Source organism: Dermacentor variabilis, chromosome 3 (assembly GCF_050947875.1).
Source record: "Dermacentor variabilis isolate Ectoservices chromosome 3, ASM5094787v1, whole genome shotgun sequence".
NCBI classification, from domain to species: Eukaryota; Metazoa; Arthropoda; class Arachnida; order Ixodida; family Ixodidae; genus Dermacentor; species Dermacentor variabilis.
Window position 1 is genome coordinate 87,123,255 of NC_134570.1, and position 16,390 is coordinate 87,139,644.

Genomic DNA, 16,390 nt, shown 5'->3' on the forward strand with positions numbered 1-16,390 from the left:
GTCTGCGCTTTTAGAGCGATAGCTGTCCTTAGTTAATTCGCCCACTTTGGATGGCTGTCGGTGGATCTTGCATAATAACTGGAGAGGGCTACATGTACGCACAGAAGAGAGTACAGAAGAGCGTCGATTGCGATAGCAAATTAGCAGACAACCATACAAAGTAAGGATAGTACTTTTATCGGCCATATCAAGTTGTAAACATTCGCTTGTTAACTAAGTTAACAAGCGTGGTATCAGCGTGCACAGCAAACATGGACAAATCGCACTCGATGGTCGCGGACACTCGCTGTCGAAACGCTGGCGTGAGGAAACGTAGCAGCAGCAGCGAGCGAAGTGATCGTGCTGTCTGTCGCTTCAATGCAAAGTGAGAGCCGAGAACAAACAGCACGCACAAAGCTACCAGCCGCCGACGCATCTAGACTCTGCGCCCAACGCAGATCGCCCTAAGGATACGGCCACGCGACCGCACGTAGACGCCACATTCGCAGTGGCAGCCGGAGTAGAACACCACCCCGGTTTCCCTTAACTCCTACCTGCGCCTCGCAACGTTTGGTTTCTCGCGCGCCACGAAGATGTAACGAAGATGCACCTAGGATGCTAGGGATAGTGAATGTTGCTATCGAGTTTCAACTGGCGTGCAGCAACAAGAACAAGCTATACAATGTCGTAGTATCATTTGGCGTTGTGGTTGGCAGCTAGATTCTTTATTATGCAGCTAAATATATCAACACGAGCACTTTATCATATCGCTCCCACCGAAATGCGACCGCCGTGGTCGAGTCTATCCTAACAGATTCCTAACTGGTTTTATGATAACTAGCTTTTGCAAAAGCATACCACTCTCTCATTTCATTGGGTGGAAGCAAGCAACGTATAACCACTGTTGTAATTTTTGCATTCTGTAGCTTAGTGGCAGTTTTGGTCTAGGTCCATCAGGACAGCGTACAAACCGCCGCTTGTTAAGGCTGCAGGAAGATATTTCTTTGCCATCGTCACAAAATGAATCATCTATAATTCATTGCTCACTAATATAGATTGGTTGGTTTACTTTTCGGTAAAATATTTATTTTATGCACTCGTTCATGTTTCCTTTTTTTTTTCTTTTGCAGCTGACCTGATTATACATCTTGGAAATATAGCTGCAAGACTGTTGCGTAATCTTGAAGTGAGCGATAAATGTTGACAACCAGTCGACGGCAAATGCTTATTATGAAATAACCAAAAATTCGGCAGTCGATTTTGCAGAAGGCAAATTTGACAGGAATGCGTCAGATAGAGACGCCATATAGAGGTGCCCTCGCGAAGTCTCTGCGTGGATTCCCAAATGCATGGCGCGCTGGCACGTGCGAACGCTGGAAAACGCGTGCTGCGGCAGCCGCCCTCTCCTCTCACGCTTCTTTCTGGTCACCCTGTGCACCCTAGTGACGCTGCTGAGAAGTCCGCACGCAGCCTCCTAGACGAGAAGCATGGCAATCAAATGCGTACGAACGCTGAGAATTGTTCGCTCGCTTGCTGCACACCCTGTGGCCCATACATGTTGAGCCAAGTTAGCTAGAGGTTCATTGAAGTGCGGCAGATACGCAGTGGATTCATGGCTCAGGGATTCCACGTCCGGCCACCGAGCGTGACAGACGTGTATGTTATGTGCTCCGTAGGAGCGGCTTCAGCGGCCCAGACGGGCCGCGGTAACAGGATTTCTGCCTCGCACAACGAGTACCAAGTTGTTTTGCCTAGTCTACCAACAGGGCGTTTTGTTTTGAATACGGTTTTCCTACACTATGAGATCAGGGCCCACCCATACCAGGTGGAAGATTTTCGCGACACGCTCGGTCAGTTATTGCTCCTGGCGGAAGTGTTTGCTCTAGGGGCCTACCGTGTGAGCCATGTGTGGGCCATGACCTTCAAGGACAGCGACGTGGTGAAAAACGTCATCAGCCTTGGGGATCTGCAGCTCAAAAAGGGCCGGTGTCTCGTCATTGACCCCGCCAACCAGGACCTACGCCTGAAAGTGCATTGGCTGCTGCACAGCGTTCCTGACGAGTATGTACGTCTTGCCTTCGCGCTGTTTGGAAAGGTCACGGGCGCCGTCCGCGAACACTGGCGGGTTCACGGCGTGGCAGATACGAACTCAAGAACAAGGCTGGTTACGTTTAAGTTGAAGCCGGGCGTAAAGCTCAACGACCTGCCGCATCAGGTGAGCGTCGCCGGCGAACTGGCTCTCGTGGTTGAGTAGGGCAGGGCTCCTCTCTGCCTACGCTGCCGCGGCACGGGCCACATTCGTCGCGAATGCCGTATTCCACGGTGTGATGCCTGACGATGCTTCGGTATGAAAACAGTCAGTGCGAGCGGACGTACGCTAGCGTGACTGGACCCATGGGCAACGAGGACAACTCTGCCCTACTCATGGACGAGGCGGACATGAAAGACGCGTCGTCCGCGGCTGGTGAAGCAGCTGACGTCGTGGCAAAGTCAGCGGTACGACTTGAACAGCATGAAAACAAGTCGCTCAGGCTGTCGCCACAGGACACCAACAGGCGACTGCAGATGGCATTGCGGCCGTGCCGAATGCTGCAGTGAAAACCCCACCTGAGACGGACGCGACCTCCTGCCTCCTTGAACCTGATGACATGGACACCCTTAGCGGCCCAGCTAGCCAACCGACGGGGAAACGGCCCCACGACCAGACAGTTAGCCGGGCGGCGAAACAGAATGACACTGGTGGCGACGAGCCACCGCCCAAAGCACCAGGTATAAGGAGGTCGACCTTGAAGCCGCGGCCGAGCATTACGGTCGATCCACGGCAGGCGGGTAAACCGCCTCCGCAACTCCGTGCTGTATAGCTCGAGTGGGGTTGGGGGTTCTGTGAGTGCAATGGCCATCATTCTGAGTGCTACTTCCTTAGATTCTTGTCAGGAAAGGAGGCCCAAGTTGCACTTGAGTGCCCTTTTCGGAAGGTCGAGCTGTGTTTTCTTTAGTGGCATTCGACGTGGTTATCGGCGCGCCATTGTGAGCACTCGTCCTTGTGTAACTATGATGGGCACCATTCTACCGTGTAGCCATGGCGGTTAATATCGAAGGAACGCTACGTGTAGCCACGTTAAATGTACGAGAGTTCAGTGCAAGAAGACGGCAATGTCAGTTAAGTAGTCTCCTCTTAGTTAAGGACTTATATATAGTGGGGATACAAAAAACGAAAATTGAGAGCCAAGAGCTAACCGACAGTTTCCAATTTTCATGCTCAATTTGACGTGTGTGTTGGTCCCGCGGTTGGTGGATCAGGTTGCTGCGCTATATTCATACGAAATAACTTTGGCATTTGTGTGCAGTCAGTGTTTTCGTGTGAAACTGGGTGCCTCGTAGTGACTGATTTTTCTTTTGGTGATATGGGTTAGCGTGCTATTTGTGTATATGCGCCGAATATTGAAACGGACCGTCGATCTTTCTTTGAGCGTCTTGAAGCATACCTAAACTGTTCCAAGGTCGTAATACTGCTGGGTGATTTTAACTGTGTTTGCTATGCTGAAGACCGAGCAAAATGTTTACGCGTTCGCGATAAGAGTGCCGAATTTCGAAACACAGTGGTGCATGATTATGACCTGGAAGGTGTGGGTAGTGTTTCTGCCAGCGGTACTCGCCCGCGATTTACCCGCTTCCAGCGGGATAGCCACGCTCGATTATATAGCTTATACGTCTCAGCGGAATTAGTGCCCTTATGTTGCGAATATGATGTGCAAGCTGTAGCATACAGCGATCACTGCTTGGTAACTGCCACGTTCAGGAAAAGACAGAGCAAACGGCTCTTTAACTGGGATCTCTGGAAAATGAAAACGCAGTTGTTGCATGACGATTCTTTTGTCGATGCTGTAGCGAAGTCACTAGAAAACCTGACTTCAGCCAAGTGAGTAAGCTTTGCCATTCAATGGGAAGAATTTAAATAGAAAGTAAAAACAATGGCCATTGAAAGAAGCAGTGTCATTAGACACAACCTGAAACAAGCAGAAACAAAGCTTCGCTAGCAACTGCAATTTTCGTTAGCATGAAAAGTGTCGAGCCTGGTGTGTATATTAACGAATTAAAGGAAGTGAAAACTGAACTGGAAAAGAAAAATACAAAGCAGTACTAGTGAGATCAAGGTCTGAGAAGTTGTGGGCGGGAGAAACTCCAACGAAACAAGGTTTATCAGACGAGAAAAGGTACACATGTCGGAAGGAAACCCGCCAGCTAGCTAAATGCAATCACATTACAGGCGACAAAAATGACATCAAGCAAAAGATCGCCGATCACTTTAAAGCAATTTTAGCTCATCCGCGTAATCCTAAATATAACTACCAGAAAGAATTTCTCTCATTGATGCCAAAGCTCGGTGAAGAAGTTAGGACACAGCTGGAACTGCCAATTAGCCTGAGTGAGATAGAGTGCGCAATAGACGAGTTATTCATCGGTAAAGCACCTGGGCCTGTTCGCTTGGGAGCCACTTTTTATAGAACCTTCAAGTCTGCATTGGCTCGTGTTCCTCACGAAGTTATCAGCGAAGCGTATGGGCGAAAAAGATTGCCCTTGTCATTCACAACCTCGTATATCGTGCTAATTCCGAAGAGTGATGATGAGGAAAAACTTTTGTTGCCAGGGTCATATCGCCCTGTAACTCTAGCCAACGTCGATTATAGAACATTCACGAAAGCTTTGGCCAAGTGTAATTAAAACATTGGTAGGGCCACACCAGTATTGCGGCATTAAAGGCCGCAGTATCGCAACAAATGTACACGCGGCTCGAAGTGGGCTTGATTGCTGCGATGCGATTGGCGATCACGTCGCGATAATGCAGATCGATTTGGCAAAAGCCTTCGACCTCGTCTCGCACAAGGCTTTGTTCTGCATGCTTGAACATGCGAACGTTGGCAAAGTCATAACGGAAGGCGTCATAATGGCGTACAGAGAATGCTTAACGCGCATCATTGTTAATGGGGAGCTGACCAATAGCTTTCGCGTGCTCTCGTCGGTGCGGCAAGGATGCCCGCTGCCAGCCCTTCTATTTGTTGCTTATCTCGAACCACTCTGTTTATTATGTAAAAACGAGGTGAGGCGTGCAGACAGGACACAAGAGTAGAGAAGTGGACAACACGAACGCCGACTATCAACTGAAGGGAACACTGAGGCGAAAAAAGAAAGAAAACACAAAACTCACCTGCGCAAGCTCAGGACTGGTATCACTACGTGTCAGTCAGGTACATGTGCCGGTCTACGTGAGAGATAACTGTTAAGGCACTTAATCTCTTCCTTATGTAAAGTAATCGAAGGCTGACTCACGCACGCACTTCCACTATTATAGATATGCCGTGCCTCTACCATAAGACGCGTATCTTCATTCTTATGCCTGTACAATATCGCGCATTCATCTAACTCTGGAGTGCAGTTACAATCTTGGCAATGTAGGGAAAGATTAGAAGGCGATCCACCGGTTAACGACCTTTTATGTTCCATTAGCTTCTGATTGATACACAGTTCCGTTTGCCCTACGTAGAACTGGGCCCAGCTAGGGGGAATTTTATAAACCACACCAATACGACAGTCAGTAAAACTGTTGTTCTTATTGTGCTTCACTGGACAAGTATCTGTTCTTTTTTTGCTTTTTACCTGCTCCTTTTTCCTCTGTACGGCAGTGCATACCTTACGTAGCTTATTGGGAGCAGTGAAAGCAACATTAACATCATATCTACTATCAACTTTTTTAACCCTGTGCGACACTGAATTAATGTATACAGGACAGGGACTACTCTTTTTTTTGCTATTACTGCTTTCTGTAATCACGTCCGTCCCCCTCGAAGCCGACTTCTTTAGGCGGTCAGCCACAGTGGCCACTGCTACACTAGGATAACCTGCTTCTAATAGGCGCCGGACCTGTGGATTAAAATTGGCGCTCATTTTGTGCATGCAGGATCTGGTGAGAGAAGACTTATGGTGACCCAGATAGGTGGAGAAACGATCGAAGGCACACACATAGACAATTAGACCACAGAAAGTGCGTGAAGTATCGCAAGAATGGTAATGCTCTAAAATCTCCCTTTCATTTCACGCAGGCGAGAGCGATGCGGGTGCATCCGCTGTACCTCGCGATGCCGGTGACGATCGGCGCTTCGTTTTCCTTCATGCTCCCTGCTGCCACACCACCTAACGCGATCGTGTACGAGCTGGCGGAAATAACAATTCCTGACATGGTGAGCCTTCTACCACTAAAACATGTCCTGCCGGCAATGCATTTGGGCACACGCAAAGTGACTATTGCTCTTTGGTGCGAGTTGAAGGGGAAATCAGGCACCCACCCGTACGTAGCAATTGCTACAAAGGAAACCCATACGGGTTCCTCGAAAGAAAAGCCTCGCAGTTGAAGAAAAATTGGTCCTGGTCCGGGGCTGGAAGCCGGGACCACCGCCTTTCCGGAGCAGCCGCTCTACCATCTGAGCTAACCAGGCGGCTAGCAGATGGCAGGGTGAAGTCGAATTGGTCAACAACTCGAAACAAAGGCAAGAGTTTGACATAATAGTTCTGCGGAAACCCGCAAGGTGGAAAGAAGTATTTAATGAAGGGAAAATCGGACATCCACCCGTTCTTAGCAATTGCTACAAAGCCAATTGAACTATTATGTCAAACTCTTGCATTTGCTTCGAGTTGTTGACAAATTCGACTTCGCCCTACCATCTGCTAGCCGCCTGGTCAGCTCAAATGGTAGAGCAGCCGTCCCGGAAAGGCGGTGGTCCCGGGTTCGAGTCCCGGACCAGGACGAATGTTTCTTCAATTGCGTGGCTTTTCTTTCGAGGAACCCGTATGGGTTTCCTTTGTAGCAAATGCTACGAACGAGTGGATGTTTGATCTTCCCTTCATTAATTACTGCTCTCCCCCTTGCGGGTTTCCGCAGAACTATTGTGCGAGATAGAGCGCCGCAGAGCCTTTCTTCGCCTGGGTACATTATACCACGGAGTAGCCGGTTCAACTGGTCTGACGGCTTGCTTAGTAGTCAGAAGACGACTACGCTTTATGTAATTTGACATAATTATACAAGACATGGCATCACTATGCATTTCTTTGAACTTGCATTTGAAATTTTCGGTTTACGAGAATGTTTGGAGTCGCGCTTTTTTGCCAATTCATACGTTGTCGATTCAAATTATTTTAGTTGATTCCTAACGCTCTCATGCATTACTTTTGCATATATGAAGGCTGGTACTTCTCGTTACACCGTCCAAATACTTGATTAAGACAATAAAGATAAATATTATCTGGCATCGAGAAGCAAGATCTCCCTTGCTTCAAATCATTGCCTTACATGTAATATTCGACCCATTGTGGCACGGCACGGTATGACATATGGAACGGCGTTTTACGCAAGTTTATTTAAAGCACTCGCTAAATTATCTTGCATGGAAATATAAGCGGTGAAACAATTTCAACTCGCATAAGAGCACCTTGGCCCACATGTATAGTATATAAAAAGCCAATGCCTCATTGAACTTCAGTGAAGCAATTTTACATCTCTGGAGAAGTTGCAATGCGGGAGCTGTGCTGCCGCAGATTAAGTTGAGAGTAATTGTGAATGCACTTCTCCACATTCTTTCTTTTGCCATTTGCAATTTTGCCGTTTGTTCTTACATCCTTGCTTTATTTTCACTTTGTGCTTGTATAATGACGTCGGATTCCTAAAAGGAAACGCCTCTAGCTACCTTTTTCTTTCCGGGACGCTTCATGGCTCATTTACACAGAATGCACGATCACTTGGTTTTTGTGTATTGTAAGACATGTTGATAGAGTTTCACAAACGTCTTATCATTTTTTTTCCTTTTAATTCCACAGGCAAAGCCAGGATTCGTCATGAACATGATCTGCGTCTTGGTGGAAGTCGGCATGATTCACGCAATAGGCTTTCCCATCTTTGGCCTTGAAAAGTTTCCCGCCTGGGCTAGGCCCCCCGAAGCTACGGTATCTTTAACCGCTGTCCCTAGCACGACAAACTTTATGTCATTGCCAACAGGGATGACCACATTTAACTACACACAAGTCTCGTAAAGTATGTGCTTGACCAGCGGCAATTCGTCCCTCTTCATTTCTCAGTTGTCTGTGGAGCTCCGACACTAAGCATGTCTTTAGTTTCCACTTCTTCGTTATTTTAGACCCACAAACTGAGTAACATTGGCAGCAATAACGGCAGTTTCGAAAACAAGAGGGCCAATCTCTACGCACGTTTCTTTAAGGAACTTAGCGGTACTCAACCACTGCACACCTTTATATAACCCCCTTCCAAAAAAAAAAAGAAAGGAAAACATGCATAGACTGATAAATTACTGCAGCGTTGACATCTCCGATGCTGCATTTCAAGGCAGGGCGGAACGAGTAGCCTGAGCGTGAAGTAGATGCACCACTTTACGATGGTGGATCAAGCTGTACCGAAGATCTTGCTTCTCCAAGAAGAAGTCGCCAGCTAATTAAGGAGCCGCTTCCACTGCTCTTTTCGTACAACTTCTTTGTGCAGGCTACTCTATGGTGTATACTAAACCAAGCTGAAGCACAACCAACAACCATAACATAAAGGAATACTCCCGACTGCGAAGTTCTTAAACACGCCGCAATATTCAGAAAAAAATTTTTCGGTGGTGTCAAGTAGAAGTGGCATATTCTTTCTATTTGTTGTCTTTTTCTCCTAAGGGAACCACTTTTGCAGCCATTTATTTTACTGCAGCGTTTTTTTTTTTACAAGATGTCACATGTACTGTTAATGAGCCTTTCTCATTTACGACTTATGTGTTGCCTGCTTTGAGCAAATAAGAGCGCGCGAAATCTCTCACACGAAAGTGTAGACCGCTGACATGTGAGATTACAAGCGAGTGCTAGGCCAGAGAATACAACGTCGTTCGGATACTGGTGTGCGTCTGCTAGTTAAGCGTCATTGTGAAATTCTATAGAATAAGCAGCCAACATTCATTCATTCATTCATTCATTCATTCATTCATTCATTCATTCATTCATTCATACTGTCAGCCCTCATCGGACTATTACAGGAGTGGAGAATAAAAACAACAAAAAGAAACAGAATGCGACCCATTTTTTCTTTGGTTAATCATTGTTTATCTGCTGCATGGTGCTAATTCTTACAGTCAGTTCTTTTTTTGCCAAGTCTAAATACCCATTCGGGTCTGTAAAGGAAGGCAATTATTGCAAATTATCACGAGCTTCTGGACCTGCCTTCGGAGAAAGAGCTTTCTACGGTGCGCATATACGGGACAAATGGACCCCACCCCGCTATGTGCGCAAGCTTGGCGTAATGAAACTCACAAGGTTGACAGCCAAGATGCCTGATTAATTAAATACATCGGCCGAGAGAAGGCCGCATTTTGAAGCCACAAGCCTATCAGGGCAAGTAAACTTCGAATGTTGTAATCATAATCACAAGTCATCTATCTTTTTCTCCAATCATAATCATCAGTCAGAAGCGCTTGCCGAGGAACATTGCAAGTTGTACTTGAATACCTACATCATACATAATATTACGCATAATATTTGGCATGAAGGCTGCACCTTTACGAGAACCAGATTTTGCGCTATCTACGGTTTTTCACAGTGCTCTGTTTTGTAGCACATTTATCTGTACAACATTTTGCTATGTTTGCTTTACTTCCCTAATTGTGTCGTCATGTACACACACTAAGCGCTACGCTTCCCACACCCTGCTCGCGGGTACGAGTGCGTAAAGACGCGCCTGCCTCAGTTTTTAAGCGGGGAATATTCTAAGCGCCACGCAAGAAAACGGACGGTTTTCTCTGGGGGACACCTAGTGTGCATATAAGTTGTAAAAAGTTAGTTCTAACAAATAACACTGTTTTTCGCATTGGCAGAAAAAATATTTACCCTGCAATACCCAAGGTAATGCCCAATGCTACGCTGAGATTGCTGAAACAGAAAGCTGATTTGAGCGTGGGAAACTAGATGCGAAGTCCATGCTTGGCATTTTCGATAGCTAGAATGAAGTTTCAGCAGTGAATAGTCGAACAAAGAAGTCACTACATAACTAAATAATATAGTTATTAGGCCTTATCTCAACATTCCAATGTTCTTGCACAAATGTACTACCAAAGGGGAGAAACAAAGGTTAACGATAAATTCTACTTTTCCTTGACGTGGAACAGTGTTTCTACATTGCAGAGTTGGTATGAGACGTGACCACCTTTGCACTGAACTCTTCAACACCGGGTGAAGCAACGAACTGCGAGTACGTATTATAGGGCACCTCAGTCCCCGTAACAAAGTTCAGTTATACGCTGGAAGTTGTTACATGCCCTCTAGGGAGCGTTCTGCCACAAAAAAAATTTAGTATCGGCTCGTTAATAGCCGAGGTAGAAATATTTCAGTGCCGCGAACCCATGATTTGAGCAGGCAGGCTCTACTGCTGATAAGACGCTCTCTCCACTCGCCCCGTCTAGCCTCCGGAAGCGAAATTTCTTCCCTGCGTTCTCCCATACCGGACCTCGAGGATCGCCTGACGCATACGTCACATTCCCCACTTTCATTTGTTTTGCTCCTCGCTTTTTTGTTTCGCCGCTACGCACTTCCGCTGACGGCGTCGCGCGCGAGCTGTTGTCCCGTTCGCGCAGCGTACGATGTTGCGCGCTGAGCACAACGACGCATGACTAGCGGTATAATTCAGTGCTACAAAAATATCGAGGCAGAACAAGCGGATCGCAGAGCATGATCACGCGCTGGAACATGGTAGAAAATGGCATAATTTCGGTACCTGCGCAGGGGACCGCAAGACCGTGGGAACAAGCAGAGGAATCGAATGTACATTTCTCTTGCTTTGGTGCGAAAACAAAAAAAAACATGCAGGAATTCCGTTTAAGTGTTTTATTATTTCTCTAAACTTAAATTCGTCAATTCAAGCCATAGATCGCACAGATAACAGATGTCTTGAATACTTCTCGAAGTCACGTGTCAGCACCAGCGACATCACACTGCGGAGACCAGTACGTAGGCGCAGATACACGAGTACGTCATCCTCCGGCTTGGAGCATGGCGGCAATGAGGAGAAGAAAAACGGCGTTTGGTTTGAAATTTCAGATTTTTTCGCGGCGAGTAGCGATGTAATACTTTGCAGACACGATCACTATCACGCACAACAGCGCTTGTCAGCTATAAATGGTCAGATCTGGTGCGGGGCCCTTTAAATAAAGCTTGTATAGTAATTTCCTCGATGCCTTTCTTGGCTTCATTGTCTGATGCCTTTATATGGTAACGATTAAGAAAATTGAGTCCTCGGTTCCTCTTCTTTCGTCATCTATACTAATTGTCTTTCAATGTTTAAAGCTGAGTTTTCTGAATTTACAGCTACATATTTTTTGTGTGAGTTTATTCTCATAGTATGTTGCCATAGATCCGCGCACTTAATGAATCGACCAATTAACTATTTTCCAGCGAAAGTTTGCCGGGTCCGCCAGGAGAAAAACGGTGGTAAACCCCTTTAGTGTGCTGCCTGAAGACCCATGTACATGCTGTGGTTTTAACAGGCTCGGTGTTTACTAACGTACACAATGAATTACAGCAGTCAAATAAGATAGAGTCGAAAATAACGCACAAGATAGCGAATGTCAAGGTACAAACCCAACGAAGGCAATCGTTGATTAAAGGCTTACATTGCGAAATGCTCAATACACTGTTAGATTTGGAGGACAATGCCACCGCTGGCAATCAGTTGTATGAGTTTGAGGACAATCTAACCTCTGCTACCAGTTGTAAGGCTTAGACGTAGTTGAAGGGAGGAGCTTCCCAGCGCTGGCAAGCAGTTGTACGAGTTGGGGTCGGGCATGAAATATGTGGCAGCTGGCCCTTGCCGTCATCCAACTCACCCACGCTTGGGACGTGGTTGTAGGGAGGAACTTCCTCTCATCGAGAACTAGGAGTACGGGATTTATTTACAGTAATTACATTACGACAGGAGATACACTTCAACAGTCTAGCATGACTCCTAAACGCAGCACGCAAGACGAAGCACAAAGCACACAGCACACGAGCACCTCGTACACGAGCACGACTAGCAGCAGACAGACCGGCTGCTTAAGAACCATCTGTCCTCCCTAGATGCCTAGGTGAGGGAAAACTGCTGTCCAACCTTCGTCCAATCAGACCATTCACAGTCGTTGGAGGCGTAGTCGACCCGCCTTTGAGGGGAAGTGTTCACACACAAACATCTGCACTTTAGTCTCACTGAACACACTGAGGTGAGAGGGTCCTCGTACACATGGGTTGTCACGCTTGACCCCAGAGGGCGCCTCTTGATTCCAGAGCTCAGTTCTCAGGTAGCTGCCGTGACTTTCAGCAGACTGTGACAAATTCTGGAGGCCGCGAACACGCACCGCAAAACCCCCTTTCCCAGGAGTCCTCTTGCTCCAAGTAGACCGTGAATGAAGTAACAGTACTCGGTCCACCGAACCTGGCTAGACTTGCTGGCGCCGTCGACTCTCCGAAGAGCGTGCATGGTTGATTAACTTCGCTGTGGTTAACCGACCATGCACCGCCGAAGACGGTGCATGGTCGGTTAACTTTCCTAGCGTCGCCAGTTCTCCTAAGACGCGCATTGTTGGCTCTCCAAAGCCACTCGTGGCAGCGGCCGGGAAGGGTTCGGAGGTCGATTCTCAGAAGGACGGCACCCCCACAGGCCGATCGTAACAACGCTAAGCCAACGAAAAATTTTTAGTTTAGCATGTTTAGCTTAATAGCGGGCTTAGTGGAATGATGGGATTGAAATCCTCATGCGGCAGAACATGAACCAACCCGTCACGTTTAGCGTACGCACCCTATTTCTCAGGTTTAACGTTACTGTCTTTGCGTGGTTTACGTAGTTTACAAAAGATGGTCGCGGCCGCCTGCTCCGAACTGAATTTGGTGTTATTATTTTAGAATTAGCTTCGTTAGTAGCGTTCGTTCAGTCTCGGGCCACTTCGATGGCACAGTGATATGAATAACCTTGTGCAGTTTTCGAGCTCTCTTCTCATTTCGAACGTGTCGAGCCCTAACGAGGGATATTTCTGGGATGGCCGCGCCGCCAATCGGAGATGTTGAGAGCCGGGCACGACGGCAGAGGGCGTACGAGATTAGGCGATCTTGAAGGTCGTGGGCGGTAGGCTTGTACTGATGTCGCCACGACATGGAATGTACAAGTACCACGCGCTCCCCGCTGCCTCTGCTACTTTTCTCACGCACACGCAGCCCTTAGTGAATAGATAAGGTCACTTATGTGTACTATGCGTGCGAAATTTAAAGTGCGATTGAAAAGCGCCCAGGACGCCCAATCTACGCTATCACGCTATACTAAAACTCGCTTTCTGCAACTTTCGTTTGCGGAACGGCAACGCTATTTCCCTTAACCACGCTATCGCGCTAACGTTAAACCAACTGTCTAATGAAAGCCAACGAAAATGACAAAACCAAGCGCATCTAGCAGTAATTATTTTAACAGTGTCAGGACAACCAATGACATGAAAATGAACAAAGAGTTATAAAAAGCCACACGTTTGCTTTGTAGCTTACGTAGCGAAGTCAGCGTCTTTTAATTTATATTTGTTGGGCAAATTTTGCAGTGTGAACCTCAGTAACTGCTGAAAATTGCCTGTGCACCTACGCGGAATTAGTCACGTGCCGTAGCCGCGAAGGCATCAGTCACTGTGTTGGATACGTATGTCAGAGAATCTTTTAAGCAACAGTCTAAACTATTCACCTACAAAGGGTAATATTAAGGTAAGCGGAAAATCATACATGTGCTTCCTACCAATTCTTCAAAGTTATATAGCAATGGAACAGTATAACTATTACGCGAGACGTTCGCAGTCTGCCGAAGTGCTTTTTCTTTTCTGTGATAGGATAATGGTATCTACATTACGTAAAGTTGTGTTACCTTAGAAGTACACGATAATATATATTTGTAGCAAACAGCGCAAATCTTCATACGAGGCGTATAATAATTTTGATCCCCTCCCTCCCCTCCAACAAAAAAATATTCCAGCAAAAGCAATCTATAATGATTGTCTAAGTTACGCAACAGAATTCGCGTAACACATATATACACGCACAAAGCTTATAGTTGATAAAAGCTTGCCTTGAGGGCACGATTTTTCAGAGATACATGCACAATTTATTTAAAAAAATTACGAGCCATTCGCCTTTATAAGGGTGGATGACAAGAGAAGCTGTTCAGCGCAAGACACAGGGGTGACACAGAGAGACGTATATAGAATAGAATTTATTGATAGGAAAGACAGAGAGGTCGACCTGAGAATAAATTCTATTCTATATGTCTGTCTGGGACGCAGAATTGTGAACAAAGGTACGAGCACATTTATTCTCTTGATCGGTGGTCATCGGTGGTTACACACATTCTCGCATTACCTCTTTTATTATTATATTAATTCCATCACATGCGCGTACAGTCCGGACTCCCGAGGAACAGCGCGCCTACGAAGAGCGACGGCAGGAACAAAGACGAAAAGGCAATCGTCGCCGGCGGGCAGCAAACGCCACCGACGAAGATCGTGGACAAAACGCCAAGCGCACGCGACACGTCAGTCTTCGTAGGTGCGTTGATCCTCGGGATGATTTCACGGGAGCACGCGAGTGAGATATCAGAAAACGTCATAGCTGAATATTTGTCTCCCTGGTCAGTGAAGAGCATATTTCTTTTATATTTTATCTTAGTTTCTAGTGTCGCCACCATTTTTTGCTAGTATCAGCCTCGCACCCAAAGGCAGAATTAAACCACATGTTGTATCGCCTGTTGCAATGACCCGAGTCCTGAATACCCAATGTAACGCTTACTAAATTAGTTAAATGAACACGTTGACACAATATTATTAGTAATTAAAACCAAATAGGAAGCATATGGCAATAAATATTTATTGTAAACCACGTGCTAAATTGAAATTATTTTCAAAGCAGAGACAACTAAGAGAAGCAACGTAAGAATATATTCAGCCATTTCATGCATAAGAAGAAAAAGAGAAAAAAGCACTCGCTAGCACCATTAACAAGAAAACAAAGCAAAAAAACAGAGACATGGAGGTTTCAGAATTGACCGCAACGCATGACATAGCTGGGATACAAAGTGAGTATGCACTAGTTGCAGACGTAACTGCTTCGAACTTCAGGCATTTCCAACTACCGCGAAGTGATATTAGGAGCCATTCAAAACGACGTTGAATGCCCTGTCGCGAGCCTTTAATGCTCACAGACGTCAGGTTGTGCAGACAACATGCAGATAGCTGAGGCGAGAGTACACCGAACGTTCTACACCACTGGTTGAATTTCAGTGCCATCGATAGGTAGAGCAACAGCCGATTCCGTGCAATGCGTGGGTGATTGCGTGACGCTTTTATGAAGTCACTGTAACCTGTTTTTTTCACACGCAGCCCTCTGTTCAAAGCGTCTAAACACAATGAGCGCTTCCCAGCTTCGCTCCGCATTCTCTGGCTTAGCTTTCCGCTTTTTTTTTTTTCGTGTGTCATCAGTAACAACAACCTCATGTATGTTGTCACCTGAGGGATACCTTAATAGAGTTCAAGGCCAGACATACAACAACACACCGCTACACGTATACGTTATGTATCGACAATATTAAGACTTGACTCGCTTCCTATTTCGATCATCGGGAGAGCTGCGGGAGAGCCTCTAGGCCGTGTCGCCGTTCCATATCGCGGCTATATCGCAGCCAAAAACTTAGTAACGACACACTAAGAAGTTTTCCTATCAAAACAAATTATTGACACCTCTCGGGAAAGCGCGAATACCTACCTGCCAGTCGTCGTCAACCGCACGTTCGCCGTGCTTTCTCCAGCGCGATCCGACATACCAGCATGGCGCCGCAGGATAGACGGCGCTGCGGTCGCAAAATGGCGGTGCCCTCAATACAACGGTCTATACGCGGCCTCCCCATTGCGAAGACAGAAGAGAAGTGAAATTCCAAATTGAGAACGGCAACCTGTGTTTCAGTTTTTTTATCATTATTACATACATTCGCGTGGACGACGCGACTGCCACCCCGAGGATCCGGATCACGCGTGACGCTTCTACCATAGAGTTTCATACAATAATTACTAGAGGGAACTCTGGAGCTGCGATCGTTGTACCACCATGGGAATGATGGGAAGTGCATGGATTTGTCTGATCTTCGTGCTTGTGGATCCAGGCGTTCTTGTGGCTTTGTATGTTGCGCTATATAAACCTTATTGACGTAAGTTTCAGAGCAATCCACACTCTTCTAAGGGCGGAATATGCCATGAATACGCACAATTGCTATTAATTGCAACGATTGAGCTTGTCCAGGTGGCCAAAGCGCTTGGAGAAATAGAGTGAGAGGAAGGTT

At 46.5% G+C, this 16,390-nt stretch overlaps 1 protein-coding gene across 1 annotated transcript in view; it reads left to right on the forward strand.

The window, feature by feature from the left end:
- LOC142576001 (Na(+)/citrate cotransporter-like) overlaps positions 1–8,077 on the forward strand; it is a 70,684-nt gene extending 62,607 nt beyond the window's left edge. The window contains exons 13-14 of the mRNA XM_075685868.1: positions 6,078–6,215; positions 7,846–8,077. Coding sequence (XP_075541983.1) covers positions 6,078–6,215; positions 7,846–8,058 — 351 coding nt within the window. The 3' untranslated portion in view covers positions 8,059–8,077. The remainder of the gene's footprint in view (positions 1–6,077; positions 6,216–7,845) is intronic.
- The last annotated feature ends 8,313 nt before the right edge of the window (positions 8,078–16,390 follow it).